Source organism: Copadichromis virginalis, linkage group LG23, assembly GCF_057382275.1.
Source record: "Copadichromis virginalis isolate Kocher_CV1m ecotype Utaka linkage group LG23, C_Virginalis_male_GT1.1, whole genome shotgun sequence".
NCBI lineage: Eukaryota > Metazoa > Chordata > Actinopteri > Cichliformes > Cichlidae > Copadichromis > Copadichromis virginalis.
In genome coordinates this window covers 8,863,145-8,880,324 of record NC_140639.1, presented here as the reverse complement: position 1 = coordinate 8,880,324, position 17,180 = coordinate 8,863,145, and the positions used below count along the sequence as shown (strand labels likewise).

The 17,180-nt window shown below is 40.3% G+C and overlaps 1 protein-coding gene across 1 annotated transcript in view; it reads right to left on the bottom strand.

Annotated features, from left to right (window-relative positions):
* Positions 1-17,180, bottom strand: part of scfd2 (sec1 family domain containing 2) — a 102,467-nt gene that overhangs the window by 43,856 nt on the left and 41,431 nt on the right. Inside the window, exon 5 of the mRNA XM_085448669.1 lies at positions 7,960-8,257. Within this exon, the coding sequence (XP_085304795.1) occupies positions 7,960-8,257 (298 nt within the window). The remainder of the gene's footprint in view (positions 1-7,959; positions 8,258-17,180) is intronic.

The window sequence follows — 17,180 nt, the reverse complement described above, 5'->3', positions numbered from 1 at the left end:
TTGCTTTGAGTGATCCTTAAGGGCAGTCAGTTCTATCCCAATGATAAGGAAACATTAATGGATTATTACGTGTCTAGCAAATTTCAAATTTAATTTGTTTTTCATATTTAGCTTAACTGAATTTTCTCTTACTGGATTATGTTTTTATCTTGAATCAAAACTAGGATATGTGAGCCACACATGAGAACCATGTATCTAGGCTCTTAGCGCATGTACTGTTAAATAATTTCCATGAAAAATAATCACATCTTAGCTGATGTGTCACAAGACAAGGCACGTAGACCATTAAGCAATTGAGGAAAACATAGCAGGAATATAAGGAGAGACGGAGTTCAAATGTTCCCTAAAACTGAGGCCCCCTCTCATTTCTAAGGCCTGTGTCTGCTCAGTCGAGAGGTCAGCTGAGTAGGTGGAGCAGGAGATAAGCCTATCTGTGACTGTGTCCATCACACTCCTGAAGACACCAACAGACACAACAGAAAATGACCAGACACCAGATGGCAAGTAAAGAAAGACTCCTTTTTACTCATTCCTTACTATCTCCTTCTATCTATTGGCTGGACCTGCAGTTCTCAGTAGGGACACTTTGATAACATGATTGAAGACCAACTAAATACACCCCGATTGTAGCATGTCATAAACTAAACAAAGCTGGGGCATAGCATGGAAGACAAAAGAACAGAAACTAAAGGGGAAAAATGGGGGAGGAGAGAGAAAAAAGTGTATTTTCAAGTCTCTTTGCGTGATGAGGGGGTGTAAGAGGAGAGGGGCTGTAAAAAAGAAAAGGAGGAGGTGGTGGGGGCGTTCCTGTTGGCTCAGCGCTTGATTAACACCAGGCCTGACAGGAAATAACCCGGCCAGTTCAGCGCCAAGAGAGCTTCCATCTGGTATCGAGGCTGAGTCCTCCACCCAGGAGAGCTCCGAACTGAGCAAAAGTGAATGAAACCGTTTCACTTCCAGGACTGCTGAGAATAATTCCACTGCTTGTACAGGACACTGCTGCAAACACTGTCATTCTGTTCCTGTTGTTTGAGGTCAAATGAGGCAAAAGCAGTGCAAGGCTGCGGTCTTTCAGTCTAGACCTCGATAATCAAGATCACCTTCTTTCTATCTATCAGTACTCGGTGTGGCTATTTGGTTACTTGAACATTCAGTGACATGATTGAGGTGAAACTTAGACTCCACTGATTCAAAATGTTACTTAGGATGGTTGTGGAAGGGAGGAAAGGGGACAGTTTAGGGAGGAAAGCGGGTACATTAGGAGAGGTCATCTTTCACTGCTGACTGGAATTCTAAATGTAAACAAGTTCTTCCGCACCAACAGATAAAACGCAGATATGCTGTAAAACCGAGTGGGTCTGGTGAAAAACTGGTGACTCACATGCAGGCATCGTGAACCACACTTCTACACTTATTCATGAATACTTTTTGAGCTATGGCCATGAAACTGCAGAAAAATCGCACAGAGACCTCCGCAGACTCAAACGAAAACATCCTCTGAGGCCTTATTTAAATTCTTCTGCAGGCTGTAAAGCAGAAGCCCTATGTATACAAGTACAGACCCAAAGATGTGTTTGTGCAGAGAGGCATGCAGGTTTCGATCAGCCTCCTCAGCCGGCTCGCTGTCCAGGGGTCAAAGCGCAACCCACGCCTGCACTGACGCGTGCGTAGAGGCCATGGGCCGCGGGCTCATTTAGAGTCCCTCAGGAGCCAGCCTCTATGCGCCTCTGGTATGTATTTCTTCCTTTGCTTTGTTTAGCAAGCATGTGCGTATGTATTTGCAAATCTGTGTGGGATCTCGATAGTCTCCCTTTTCATCAAGCCTAACTCCCAGCAGAGAGATAAGTGCTTACAAGCCTTTTATGATGTGCATTTCCTGTCATAAATAAGAAGCAGAGGGATTCTCAGACGAGCGCTAACACACTCCATAAACCAAACAGAGGTGTAAACTCCATACTGGGCCAGTTCTGTGAAATCCACCCAACAAACAGCAGCTACTGCTGACTAAAATGATTTGCTGCCGAGTGATCAGATCACAGGTATCATTTATAGCTCATGCAGTCTCAGAAAAAAGTCTTAAAACTGTGATGCCAAAGGACTTTTTGAGTCTTCTAATGTGATTAAAATAGTGGATTTTTGAGTATAATAAGTACAATAATAACAAAAAGTATAATATGCAGCAATATTCAACTGAATGTGGATCCATCCATCCATCCATAGATAGCAGCGGCAAGTGAAACACCAAAAACAGGATTAAATACTTAATAGCTTTGAAAAGAAGGTTTACTAGTTTTGAACATAGAGACCAAAAAAATCCAAGAAAAGAAAATCAAAGTAATAAATAGTTTATATGAACAGGAAAGCAGTTGATTAACCCTGAATGAAAGTTGCATGATTGTAGAAACTTTAAACATACCACGAACAAATTCTATGAAAATCCATGAAAAGGTCTACTTTTAAAATATTTCTTCTTTTTCCCATTAACAAGTATAATCACTTTCAGCCTGCTAGACATTATGTCATCAATACGTTGTTATTTGAAACACAACATATCCTTTCAATTCAATGGACGACACGCCAAGAAAATGTTGTGAGAAACTGAAGCGGACAGACAGAAGCGCTGGGCTGATTTGATTATGAGTATTATAAGTATGTGATTCATCATCATCTACACATTTTCCCTTTAGCCCTGTCAAATGGCAGGTATATTACATAGCTAGCAGGAAATAAGAAAAGGTATAGTATCTGGAGGCAGTGCTGAGAAGCAACCACAGTGTTGACTTGGGAACAGATTTCTTGGGTGCGAGACTCTGGGGCTCATCAAGCTCTGTGTGTGGCCCAGCCTGCTAACCAGGCCTGCCAGTGAGGACTCTGATGAGCTTTTGCTAATTAAAGCCTGAACTCCAAATCTTGAGCTTATCTGATGAAGTGAACTAGAGAGAACAACACCACAGGCTGCTTTGTTCACCCTGGGGCGTACGGTTTTCACCTCATATATGTATGCATATGTGTTTGTATAACAGTAGCGGAAGTAAAGAGAGACCACCAATTAAAAATAATTGGGACTAATTTCATAAACATAGCGCAACAGGGGGAATATATTTAATCAGGCGTAATCATTAGACTAACTTATGCTCCGCTTCCCCCCTGCAACCAGCTAGGTGCTTAAGGGAGGAGAAGAGAGAAAGGAGAGATGCAAGGAGGCAGAAAAGAGAGAAAAGGGGGAGAAATGGAAAAAGGAAATATAAAAACAAAAGAGAAGTAAAGTTTAAAAAGTAGGCAGAGCGTGTTGGTGGCCAGAGTTATGCGAGATCCCTTTCATGTCCCTTGACCGGCCCATGCTGCTGTGCCAACCCAAACAGCAGCATTGGGGAGGTCCGAGTCTCCGACTGCTCCCCTCTTCCTTACCCTGTGCACACCCCACTGACAGGATGAATAACAAACAAAATGTGCGACTGAGAAACAGAGTGAGAGAGAAGAACATGTCATGTAACCATTTCAGTTAAGATTTTCCCTAGAAGTTCCCTAGAATACTGTGACTTTCTTTCCTTCTTCTGTCATCGCAGTGAGTAAATCATAAGCATCAGCACAAATTGTGGATTGCCCGCCCTGTACGCCCCCACACTGACATAAGTATAGACAAACTACGATCCATCATCCGTAGCCAGCTAGATGTCATACAAAAGGGAATTAAGAACATTTGAATCGGCCCGATTTCTTTTTTTGTCTTCTGCACCCCAATGCTGAGCGAAAAGAGGGAAAAAACAGAGGGAGTAGGTTTGATTCTGAACCAAAGAAAACCAAAATTTACCAGGGCTGACAGGAAACAAATCCATAAAGCACAAAGTAATGCAAATTTTTTGCTCTCTTACCACAATAAATGTAGTTTTTGCCACAACTGAATGAGGGATTAACAGTAAATGCTCAGAGCTATTTACAACCTACACACATCACACACACCACATCCACATACACTACAGTCTGCCAGCAGCCAATCACATTCTAGACTTCAGGACAAACTGGGCTGCTTCTCCAATCCCATCATTTGCTCTCTGTGTGCGGCGTTGCCTACAACCAATCCAGATCGTTCCAGATGTGGTGTTGGCTGCGGAGCATTTGGTTTAAGAGCTCATTTCCCAGTCTGGAATAAGTGGAACAATTTTCTTGGATGAATACTGTTCAGCTCTTTAATCAAATCCATACCCTAATACAACAATACATGCTGCACACACACTGCAATATGTCTATAGTATATAGACACATGCTAACAATGAAAACAAAGCATTGCTCTTTGCACAAATCCAAATTTACAACTTAAAGAAGCGCTGCTACAAGAAATTACTGGTGTTATTCTAGCCATTATATTAATTTATATCTATTAAAAGGTCTTCAAGGGCTTTAAATCATCCCCTTGCACTGGCCAACATGTTCTCTCACTACCACAAACATTAACACTGCAGTTTATTTTGAGCCAGCCCCATATTCATGGTCCAGCTGCCATAAATATTTAGTAGTGTGCCAAATCTTTTGCTTAAAATAGCCCCTCAAAATTATAGTATTTAATCCAGTTTGAGTAATTTTACTAAAGACAACACTGGCAAAATGAAATTATTTTCATAACCAATTTTTTAAAAAGGGTTGGGACATATGAACTGGGGTCTCAGTGTCACAGACTAAATGGATAAGTGAAAAATTATTACACATTGTTGGTAATCATTTTCTGGGATTTTTGATGGGGTAACCACAATTAAAATAATTAAAAAAATAATAATGTTTTTAATTTCTTTAATTTTTGGTTCATAGAGCTTTGTGAATCTGTGACACCTTAATGGGCTTCTTGGTCAACTGTTGCAGCTGCAGTGCTCATTATTAAAATATAAATGTGAGCATAAATAAATTTTGGGTCTGACAAATGAAGCCAATAAGGTAACCTGAATTCTTTCTAATGGGCAATTCCTCAATCAAGAAAACTGATTATACATAAGGCTTCTTTGCTCTATAACCACATTAAGCACTTCCCACAATGAGTTTATGGTCAGTACTTTTAAGACTTACTGAAGATATTCTGTTCGTTTTATATGGCACCCACTAAACGATGTCCTCAAATAAAGTAATTTGCTCATTGTGCATCAATTATAACTCAGAGCTGGCTGCTAAAGGACATTCCTGACTCCAGTTATGCAAGAACCCCTAAAATGTGTTGACAAACTGCTCATACAGTATGTCAGTAAACTGTAGTCTTGACTCCCATTGCTAGTTCATTTGATTTCTGGCCTTAAAGTTGAGTTTAACTCATGACCTCACCTTACTGTGTCACTAACATTTAAAAAAAAAAAAAAAAAAAAAAAAAAAAGATTATATTTCGTTGACAGGACTGAAATGTTAGGGTGGTTCCTGAATAGCATTCAAACATTACTACTATGGTAGAATTTAGCTTAAGCATTTACATGACATTATTAAATGTTTTAGCCAATGGAAAACAGCTGATCTCACAAGTTGAAATGCTCATCTAACTCTTACTGCCTTTCTAATCAATGAGTGTGGGGGTGGGAGCTAACGTAGCAGTACTGCCTAGCACTAGCACTGTCAGTTCACGAAGAATTTTGGTACGCATAAAGAACAAGTACTGTCGTTTTTAGCATTATGGTCCTGGTTACTTGCCTATGGCCGGCTAGCTTTATCTGCTTAGATGACAACAATAAGATAAACCACCTTTTTTGGAGTACATCATTCTCAAACATATGAAGCTAAATAAAACCGATGAAACAGCCTTTTCACAGCTAGCGTGTTCTAGTTTAAAAAAAATCAGTGGAAAAAAAACGTAACAAAACAAAAAAAAAACGTATTTCATATCCAGAAATGGGAAAAAAAAGTATATTTATGCTTTTTCATGTCGAGAATGAAACCTCACCTTGCAGAATCAGATGTAACATATAAACATGCCAAATCTATCATTGACAGTTTATCTATAAAATCATTCAGTATTTATCCAAGGACTAAATAAATGAGTGTGGCAAATGATAATGTATGCTGACTAATATGAGAAGATTTAACTGCAAGCTTAGAATTCCCTTTTGTTTGAAAGACGCCGAGTTTTCTCAAGGTACACATATATATGCTACTGTAGAACAGTCTCTCGCTGCCCCGCCCCCCCAAAAAAGACAAGAATAAAGTCTGGAAGCTTGTTTACTCCACCGTGGACTCTCGAGCCCTCAATTTCTTCAAATGTTAACACTGTCTACAAGGCTTGATATTTGTCCCTGATGCAAATTTGTGAGTCGAAATTCACTCAAGTCACGGGGGGAAAGTTTTTACCACCCCCATTAGCATTAATAAAAAAACCACACACACCAAACATCCACCTTATCCTAACAGAAACATTACTCAAACGGGGCTTTACTAACCCTTGCCACACACATGCTGTCTGAATATATTTAAAAGTTAACAGGAGTTTCATGAAAACTAAAGTCCACGGGGGCTGGCAGCAAACATCGAACAGAAAACAATTCCACACGAGGAACACCATTTCCTGAAGATGCTCTTTAATTAAGTTCCCAGAAGGAGGTAGTTAGAAGGGTTAGGGTGTGTTGCTGCTTACTATCACAAACTTATTTGTCCTTATTTCTTACTCCCTTTCACTGGCATTCTGGCTTGTGTATATTATTCTTGTGTTTCTGCACTATGTTTGTGCATGCGCTGTGTGTTTCTGTGTATCTGCATCGTGTTAGCTAAGCTCTGGCTGTGTACTGTAGCCAAGGGGAACAAAATAAAAGAATTTGTAAAAACATTGTTCTCATGGCGACCAGGTTTCTTTGAATGTCTGGTTTTCATTTGAGTCCTTTAATTGGGGAGAATGTCACAATCAATGTTTTGCTCTGGATGCTGAAAGAGACGACCTCCCGGCTCATGTTACCCCAGCCAAGCACTTCATCGACTGCCATAAAGCCTTTCTCGCAGACATTCGTGCACACACACACAGACTCAAATTTAAAAGAGTGCACACACTGCCAAATTACACTGAATGGGCGAGACGTGCGCAATGTGAGTACATACACACATTGTTTTTTTCTGTCTAAAGCACACCTGGCACACCATGACAGGCTAATTTGCAATGAAGTGTTTATAACAGAGAGTCAGGTTTTTAACATGAGCCACATCTCACAGCCTGTGCCTGCCAAGAGGCCCCTCGCCTCTAAACTGCATTGGCCAAGTAGAACAGGAAGAAGAGAGAGACTGAGTATAAGAAGGGAAAGAGAGAGAGAAAGAGTAAAAATACAAAAGATGTATCACTAATCTTTATTAGTGCTTTACATAGATTTACCAACCCTATATGTACACCATATGACCCCATGTGCCATATAAGATGAAAACCCCAATCCCAGTGTAATATTTCAGGGCGTGTGCTAAGGTACAGCCAAAACTAAAAGCAGCGCTAATTATGAACTATGTGGTAGGGGAGGAGAGGCTCAAGGTTAAAGACGCCATTACTCGGGGAGGTACAGTCGGCTGTGTTGTGGAGGAAGACTGTTAATTCATCTTATGAGCTGGCCTTGATCTTCTCTGCCACATGGTTTCATGCTCAGCTAAACCAGTGAAATGTCTGGTAAAGTACAGAGAAAATCAATATACTCTCACGGACTCCCATAGATGCACACATTACAGGTAAATCTTAATATTGTGGAAAGGGAAGCTGTAGGGGTTAAAGGTAGAAGTAATTTCTCTCTCACACCTATCCAAATATACAAAGTTCCCACAGCCACTTGGCCAACTGACTAGAAAATGCGTGTAGGTGTGTGTGCACTATAGTGTGTGACACGAGAAAAGGATGAAGTGTCAAGACAATGATAAAATGACCCCTATTCCAAGAACTGGGGCAGCAATAAACAAACCATTTGCTCTCATTTTCCAACAGCGCTTCTGCAAAACTGAACAACCGCAATGGCAATAACTTTCTCTCACCAGTCAGTTTCTGAAGCAATGGGCTGAGTTCTGTTTCTCGACTGATGACTAGGGTGAGCGCTCCTATCAGGTCCCTCTCCAGCTTCTCCAGCTCCTCCTCCTCCTCTGTATCATGATCTGCAGGCTGGGTCTCATCAGCCAGGGAGTAGAGATAGACCAGCAGGAGGATCAGCTCATCGGGACCCAACTCGTCCTCCCTGAGCCTCGACCCTGAGGCCGAGGTGTCCTCGACTCCACGGGGCTTCATCAAAGGCAGCAGCTGCCTCAGCACAGCAGGGAAGTCGGCGTCTCCAAGAGCCTGTGACACGGCACACAAACACGTAAAAAATAAAATAAAATACAAATAAAAATAAAAATAAAGGGCTTAGTCGGTGGAATGCAGTTTTTTGAACCTTGCTGGTTTTATTATTTTTAATGACCATACCAAGAAATGACCACTGGCTTATTAAGGATGTTCGTCATAGGAATCATTGGACATGTTTGGAAAACATATTTTCTTGCTGGAAGTGAAATTAAAATATCAATACAATTTTGCACGCCATATATGAAGCCACCACAATTAACCTGTTAGTTTAGCTTAGCCGAAAATCCAAGACTTCATTAAATGCTGTTTAACTCTTTAGCAGAGGCTTATATTTCCAGAATAAATGACTTCCAAACACACAATTACTTCACACTTTTCAAGTAGTAATTATTTTCTTTGTTTCTTTGTTTTAAATGAAACTAAAAAATTTTAATGTGTGGTGAACATAAAATGGCTAATGATAGGACATATAGAGTGCTTTGAAAAAGTATGATAATCAAATTTAAACATTACACAAAGAGTAAATACTAAACTAAACTCAACTAAATTCTATATCTAACTGGCAACTATAAAGCTAATAAGCTTTAGCAAGAGCATAGCTGTTGCCTTCAAGGCAAGGGTCATATGCAGGGTAGCTGAGTTAGCATTACAACACCCACGCTAATCTGTAATCGTGATTACTGCAAGATGTGCTGGTTCTTACGTTTTCTTTTCTAATGAGCATTTATGTAAACAGGAGATTTACAAAAAAGTTTAAGATATGACAGGTAACATACAGTTCAACAGTTACATTAGAATCCTTTAGTTAACGCTAAATTTCATATTATTTAAATGCATAGAAAACAAAGTCATCTCTTTAATAAGAAACTTGCTAATATGGACAATATAATCAATATATCTATATAAATTACACAGAAATGAACATTGTAGAGCACATCATCTTAGAAATGTATTTTATTTAGAGAATAATAGAAATGTGTACTTCAAGGAGAATATTGTTTATAATAAAGTACACATCACACTGACTATATGTTTGACAGTATTGTTTTAAGGGTAATTTTTTTCAATGGTACAATGGGAAGTAATAGATACCCCATCACTATAATATAATATAATATAATATAATATAATATTGTATAATATTTACAGTCTGTCTTACCTTCGGATTTTTTTGTTTATTTACTGCAGATTTTTATGCGTTTTTTACTAATATTTGTTTTTAGTATTTTTATCATTTTAATATAGATATGAGACAAAATTCAACAAGTTCAGGACCCTTTATGTTTATGTTGGTTATTCAGTCACCATCACAAAGACATCCAAGTCGTAATAAACTGCACTGAATCCTCCTTACTCTTTTAACTACACTGGAAAATATCCAAATGAAATAAATTTCCAGAATAAAGTCTAAATTTTATTTTTGTTTCAGTTTATTACTTCCACATACAATACTATGCAAAGTCTCGAGCCACCCACACACTCGAAGAGGATAAAGAGGTGGTCCAGCGTGTTCCTCCTGAATCTAAGATTCAACTAACAGATGAGCGCTCCTTTTCAGGACTTTGGCATAGACCTTTTTAGGGAGGCTGAACAGTATGACCCCCCTGTAGCTGGAGCACACAATTTAAGATTCTCCCTCTCTCAGAGTGAAAAAGCTGCCAATGTCAAAAGAAAAACTTTGAAATACGTTCAGAAAACTTGAAGAACTTTTGCTCAAAACCACTATAAAACTACAAGTAAGTCTGGCACCTTGGAAGCAAAATATAAAAGTCACTATTTTGACAGGCCCCCATTGTTCTGATGTCCCAGTTACTCATTTCTACTCCCAGTGGACATTTTACATAAACAAAAATCAAGAATAAACTGCATTGGGAGATAAACTATTTCGATCATTTGATTTAATTAAACCACAAGTATACATTCTTGATGACTGACATAAGCGTAAAAATACTGTGTTGCGTTGTAAGTGTTTAAAAATCACAGGGACAGTGTGAGTGAGCTCATCGTTCCATTTGCTAATTTTACAACTCTGGGTGGCTGATGTAACGCTTAATTTTGTTTTAGTCTTTTTTTGGATTTGCTCGGGTACCGAACTATTTTTTTCCCCTCTCTTTTTATCACAAATGCACACATACAAAGACACACACTCACAAAGCCAACATTTGGAGCAATGTTTAGGTGCAGTGACCTGTTTTTGTGAGCCTGTCTGAGCAGGTCTGAATAGTTGGGCCCTCACGATGGTTGGATGGCATTCTGATCCAACGTGCTGCAGATCACGGGACCGTTTACAGAACACTGGCTACTCTCACAACAAGGGTGAGCTCACAGACCTATAAAACAAGGGTGTGGATCTAATCTGTCCGATGAACAGCATGAAATTCAAATGGGGAAAAAAGGGCTGAAGGCCCAAAAAGACAAAAACAGAGACAGGAAAGACCCTCAACAGAGGGAAAAGTCAAAAAAGCAATGCAAAAAAAGATACTATGGTAATAAATGAGTAATTAACCTTCAGATGATAGCATAAAGGGGGGGCTGAATGTTAACAGAGGATATTATGTTTGTGTTGGCTGTAGCTACAAATGCCCACATGGATACATTTCATTTTGACAAGAGATTCTTTTGTAAAGACATTTGTGTTTCTTTCACCAAGACAAACAGGCCTTCAGAATGAGCAGCTCTCGATGTTGCGGTGGGCCCAGTGGGGGGATCCTGTATCTGACCCAGAAGATCTCCTCACTGAGCCAAAGATCCAATACAGTCCAGAAATGGTAAGCCAAAGCCACAGAGCTGACTGACTGTCCCTTGTCACACCAAACAATTATCTCAGTATAAGGTCACCTACGATGACGCCAGTGAAGTCTTTGATTTCATGCATCATAAATAACTTAATATGAATGAAAGTGGCAGGAAAAGACGTTGAAGGTGAATTAATCAGTATCATTCACGTCCTTTAAACACGCAGGTATCACAGAAACAGAAGTCTCTCCAACGAGGCCCCCTTCCTGCATCAGACCCCGGCCAACCACTCGGCCCTGGGGACCGTTCAAACACAATCCCACCACACATTTTTCTTCTTAAACATTGTGAAATCAAATACCTCTCCAAGCTGCTCTCATTTGAACTGCCAAACAATGCTTTCCCTCACTCGTTTCACTTGCAGACGGCAGTGAGGAAAGACAGACAAAGAACATTATGGCTTTCTTGTTGAAATGCAAACTGCTGAGCACTTTCACCCTCCTCTCTAACCTTAGAACAAATATTGATTTCTAACACTTCTGTCTATACCACGACGCTCAACCTGATCTTTTAGGTTTGAAAAGAAGCGTGCCACTGTCAGCAAATTACATTTTCATTTTGACCACAGTTGGCTTGAAAGGTACCCGTTGTCATGTAACTTTGGCATCAGAAGCTTTCAGCATATGGTACTGCAGAGAAAGCTGAAAGGGGAGCTCTGGAGTGTTTCTGGGGCCCTACAAAAACTACCTCACTCAAACAGTGTACTACAAGTGTAGAAGATTCAGTGTTTTTAGTGTTTGCTCCTGCAGTTAAAGTTTCAATTTGACACGCTAAACGGTCTTATAATCATTACAAATGGCTCACTTATGGTATTTACACTACAACAGAGGATGTAAGCATTTGATAATATTATAACACAGAAAATTATTTAGTTTTTTAAATGTATATATGGTTCCCATGTCGCACTCTTGCTTCATTTTAAATAAGCTTTCTGGCTAAGGTATTTCTGTTTGGAGTTTCCGTGTCCTCCCATCTGGCTTCTCCCCACAGTCCATGAATGTCAAAGATATGAATGTTAGGTTAACTGGTGATTATGAATTTTCCATAGGTGTGAAATTGAGCAAAAATAGTTATTTGTCTCTCTGGTTTAGTCCAGTAATAGAGTGGTGACCAGGGTGTATCCTGCTTCTCATCCAATGACAGTTGGGATAGGGGCCAGAGCCACCATGAGATGGAAAAGCTGAGAAAAATGGATAGACAGATGAACATGCGGTTACCAACCTTTATGGCTTGTGGCCTTTTCAAATGGAGCAATGGCCACTGTGACAGATCGTCATACGTTTTGGCCACAATGTGGGTTTGAGTTAAGAGCATTCGAAGTTAAGAATGAGGTTTTGTTTCTTACATTGATATATTTGGATGAAAAAAATTGAAAACCCCATCCATCTTCTTCCGTTTATCCAATTTGGAGCTGTGGGTGAGGGATGTGGGAGCCTATCCCAGGTGGCATGGAGTAAGAGGCAGGGTATACCCAGGACAGATCGCCAGTCTGTCTGGGCTAACAGAGAGAGAGACAACCATTCATACTCATATGTGAGCTTTCCCTTAGAGAAAGGGCAAGGACCTCAGTCATTCAGGAGTGACTCAAAGTAAACCCGCTGGGCATCAAATGGGTCAGTTGGGGTGGTGTTACAGGTGTTTCTGGCATGTGCAACCCGGAAGTAGCCCGAAGGATTGTAGCTTTTAACTGGCTTGGGAACACCTTGGTATTTCTACAGAAGTGCTGAAGGCAGGTAGGGAGGGCCGGACATTTTTACTTAGACTGCTGCCCCCTGCTGTAGAAAATGAAAGGATGTCCTGATTCCCTATTTGGATCTCTATTAGCTCACAAGAATTACACATGATGATTTAGAAAGTCAAATGAAATGCACACTGTGTATTCATCCAATGAGCTTCTGATTTTTAGATACCCATTGATATCATGGACTTTTGACACATCTTATTGGAATTAACACAGTGGCATAGATCACCTATAGACAGTAAGGGACAAAACATGTTTTGGTACATAAGCAGAACAGCAATTACGAGATATCAAAACTTGTGCCGTCTAAACTTGCCCCAATTTTCAAATTTGTACAAATCAACCAAGCATTCCTTCCCTAACCATATGTATAAACTGTGTACTGCTATGTGCATGTGTTTTCACATGCAAGACAAGTGTGCACTTCAACTGAGTCCTTTCAAGCGCGCTATAAAAGCTGCTGTCAGCTGTATACCATGGCGCCAGATAGGAAATAGAAGTCTTGGTACAGAATTGGGACTGAGCTGAGTGAAGCTGAGTGGGACCTCTGAGTAAAACTCTCTCCAAGTTAAATTCAACAATGGCCGACTCACAGCTCTGGCACACAGGATAAGTGGAAATGTGGTGGTGAACTGTACACCTCTGTGAACATGATGGAGTGGAGTAAACCATGCTTTCAGCAGAAGTTTGGGTCAGACAGAAGTGTTTCCCTCAGATTATTCCAGAAGATAATTTAGCCACAAAGGTGTAGATTAAAATGCAAAGTAGGACTTTATAAAAGAAAAAATAAGACAGTGAGCAGTGCAAGTTCCAAGTTCTGGATCTCATAATCACAGCATCAGCAATCTAACGCTCTAAAAATGACCACCTAAGCTCATTTTATGCAAAGGTGTATTTAATTTAAGTGCAATTATCAAGCATATGGGTTATAAGAGCCCAGTACTTATGTAAACTCAGAAAAAAAAAAACAGCACCTTCCCAGGAAATCCTGCAAGATATACACCCAATGACAGAAAGATGGCTAAATCTGTGACACGCATGTCTGTGAAAGAGTGTAGATTTAGGTGCAGTCTTACTACTGTAATAGCAGGAAACTAGCATTATTATTATTATTATTAAAGACAATTACTGAATCCACGGCCTCTGCTGCCATGCTCTAATGCGACCATTATATACAATTATAGAATAACAATGGCATTACTCTGTCAAAACAAAGCTAATTTTAGGGCTTGCAATTACTCAGAGAAAGCCATTACTTTAAATTACTCTAGTTTCTTATCATGACATAGTATTTGCCTAAGAAAAGCTGACTTTGGATAAAAATATAGAAATTGTCTTTGTTCTCCAAATGGACTCAGGACATTGGCTAATGCAACGTTTGCCAGTGAGGCTATTGGTAGAAAGCTGAAACATCACTGGCATCTTGCTCAGACCTTTGCACCAATCATTAGCTCGCTCTTGCTTATGTTCTGGTTTAAATATGTCTGCCAGTGATTGACAGATTACCGTTTGGCAACTCCAACAATCCTGGAGTCCATAAAGGCTCAATCTCGTCCAATCACAGAGTCGGGCCAAACTCCGCCCAAGCCTAGTGCTGCCTGCACAGGAAACCAGCTCCAGATGCAGCCCCTGGAGGAAGGTGAGTGTTTCAGATGCAGTGCAGTGCACTAACCAGAACCAGGCCTCACTTGCATTGCTCCCTGCCTGCACAATGAACCTTTTTCTGGGCCTGAAGGCAGGGGGAGGGGGTGGGTGTTGGAGGTGTGGGTCCTTGTGGGAGCATGAACCAAGTTGGCTATAGGTCAGTTGTTCTAGTCGACCAAAGACTCTCTGGCCAGAACTCACCTCAAAGGGTTTTCACACAGTTTATCATTACCATAGGAACCAGGAAAAAAACTAATTTGAATTATTTTGGAAAAGCACACATGTGCTTCATTTGCAAATATATAATCACAACCAATTTGCATTCACAAATAACACGCAAAGCTGGAAGGGATACAAGCAAACTTCTAAAAGCAAAACACATAAATCCTCGGGGAATGAAGACAGCAACTAAAGTTTGCCTCTAAATTATGTAATGCAAGCTTACCATTGATTTGTAATAGAACAGCTGGAAGACAAACAAAGTCTTTACCCTTAGAGAGACTGGAAGGATTCTGCACATGTAAACAACACCAAAAATGAATGCAAACTCACATTCTGTTAAGGAGCATGCCTTATCCAAGCCTGCTGGCACGAGTGCACGTGTGCAGTATCTCAGCGGAGACACCTGGTCATTGTAACCTGCTGTGATGACAATGACGGATCCGAGAATGGGTTTACCGTTTATTAAAAGGCGGAAATTTGCCTCAAGTTAAGGAGGAATGGAAAAATATAGTTTATCTCTGGATCTCTTAACAGCCATTATTCTGTCTTGTGTGAAAGGTTGTGGACACTGTATCAGATTTTTAACCAGAACAACGGAAACAGGACTTTAAACACAAAGAAGAGCAAGTGTGCACATAAGATCATAGACATACTGAACAGTGGAAGATCAACTTAAATCACTCTGTTTTCTGCGAAATGAGGTTGGATTTTATTTATTCATCCCATCCTTGTCTTCCTAATCAGGAAACAAGCAATAAATTAGCCATAGAAATTAAGTCTGATTGTGTTTGTTTATATACAAGAGACATTTAAAACCGCTTTTTACAGTAAGATTTTTATCAGCAAACATTTGCAGAGTTTATTTGTCTTTGTCCATTTTTTGTTCTCACAAAACATCATTCAATTTGGCTAATTTTTCAGAGGTTGAGACAGGCCAAAGACGTGGATTGTGCTAACTACAACATCTGAAAGCCTGAGCGGTTCCCTACCTTCTAAAATGTGAGGCTTCAGCTGTTCAGAAGCTGTACGAAATTACAAATACATCTTACTTTTGCTGCTGGCTGACTTTGATGTAAGTCATGACTATGATGTACAAATGTAAATTGAAAAACAAGTAGCTTCTGAACGTTTTGTGTACTCAGGTACTACATACAACTACAGGTATTGCCACATACACCAGGGCTGAAATTTTAAGGATTACACTTGTCACTTCTCTCTTCTCTAGACGTATCATCATCCAGGTGACCTGGTAATGTAACAAAAATGTTTGAGGGGAAAGCAGACCGAGATTTTCTTTCATGCAACTCCACCTGTACAGGGTGGATTATGGAACGTACACCCTGATCGCAAACATGCATGTTGTCTATCAGTGGGCCAACTCATGCATGTCTCTGACTGAGGGGAACATAAATAGAAAAAAGGAGTAAAGGAGAAAGACATGAGTACTTTATTGATTGCCTGATGGGATAAATGTACAGCTGCCTGGCAGCTCAACGCACTGGAAATTGTTTTTTGTATTACAGTTCATTCCTGTATTTGTTTTATTTTTTTCCTGAATGCTGCACCTGCAATATCAAATTGGTGCAAATGTTTTCTTAACATTTCTTGGATTCGTATGCATTTCATCAAGTTGTATGTACTAAGTTCTTAGGCCGCTGTACAGAAAGTGAGCTTAGTAAGCTCTTATTTGTAAGGTGACCCCCCCAGTCTAGATCCAGCAGCTTGCCTGTAATGCTTGCTGGATGACAGACACGTAAAACTTTTGTTTTAAATGAGGTCTGAATAACCACACAGTGTTTGAGATGTGTGTGATTCCATTCTGCCCAGCCAAGTAGCCCGGATGCTGAACTGCACGCTACACTGTTGGGGGAGAAATCAATGAACATCTGCACAGAGAGGGATGGATGGTCAGCTGCCTCTCTGTCTGTGCAAGTAAAAACTTTCAGTAGTTTTTACATCAGTTTTCGTCTCTTTCACCTTTTATCCCCTTTAATCGTCTGTCTCCCCATGCAACTCTCGGTCTTTTATCTTTTCCTCTTTTGCTCCCTGTGTGTCAAAAGTTGGTTTGGCACAGAGCTTGAGGACTATAATTTAGAGGAGACATGAGACCCAATCACAGAAACAAACACAGTCCCCGCACTCCACCCTGTCACCGCCAGTCAGCCACATGCTGGTCAATGTGGCTGGATTCTGTCTGCCCGGCACACGACACCATGCCTGCTTATCTCACTTAGGCTAAGACCTGCAGTTCGTTTGCGGTGCTGGAAAAATACGGAAGACAGAAGTCGCACAAGCTTTTAAGGTAGTATACTCTCTTATGGTTGGAAACATAAGGAAATTAACAAGGCTTCTTTTTTTTGCTGCATGGGCTGCAACAGATTATGGCGCAATTCTCCAGATGAGAGAACTGCAGCCACAAACCCCAGGGCCATGTAAAACCTCCCGCATTTTTCTCACACTGAGGAAAACCAAATCATACAAAGACACATGCACACAGAAACACACAAACATCCC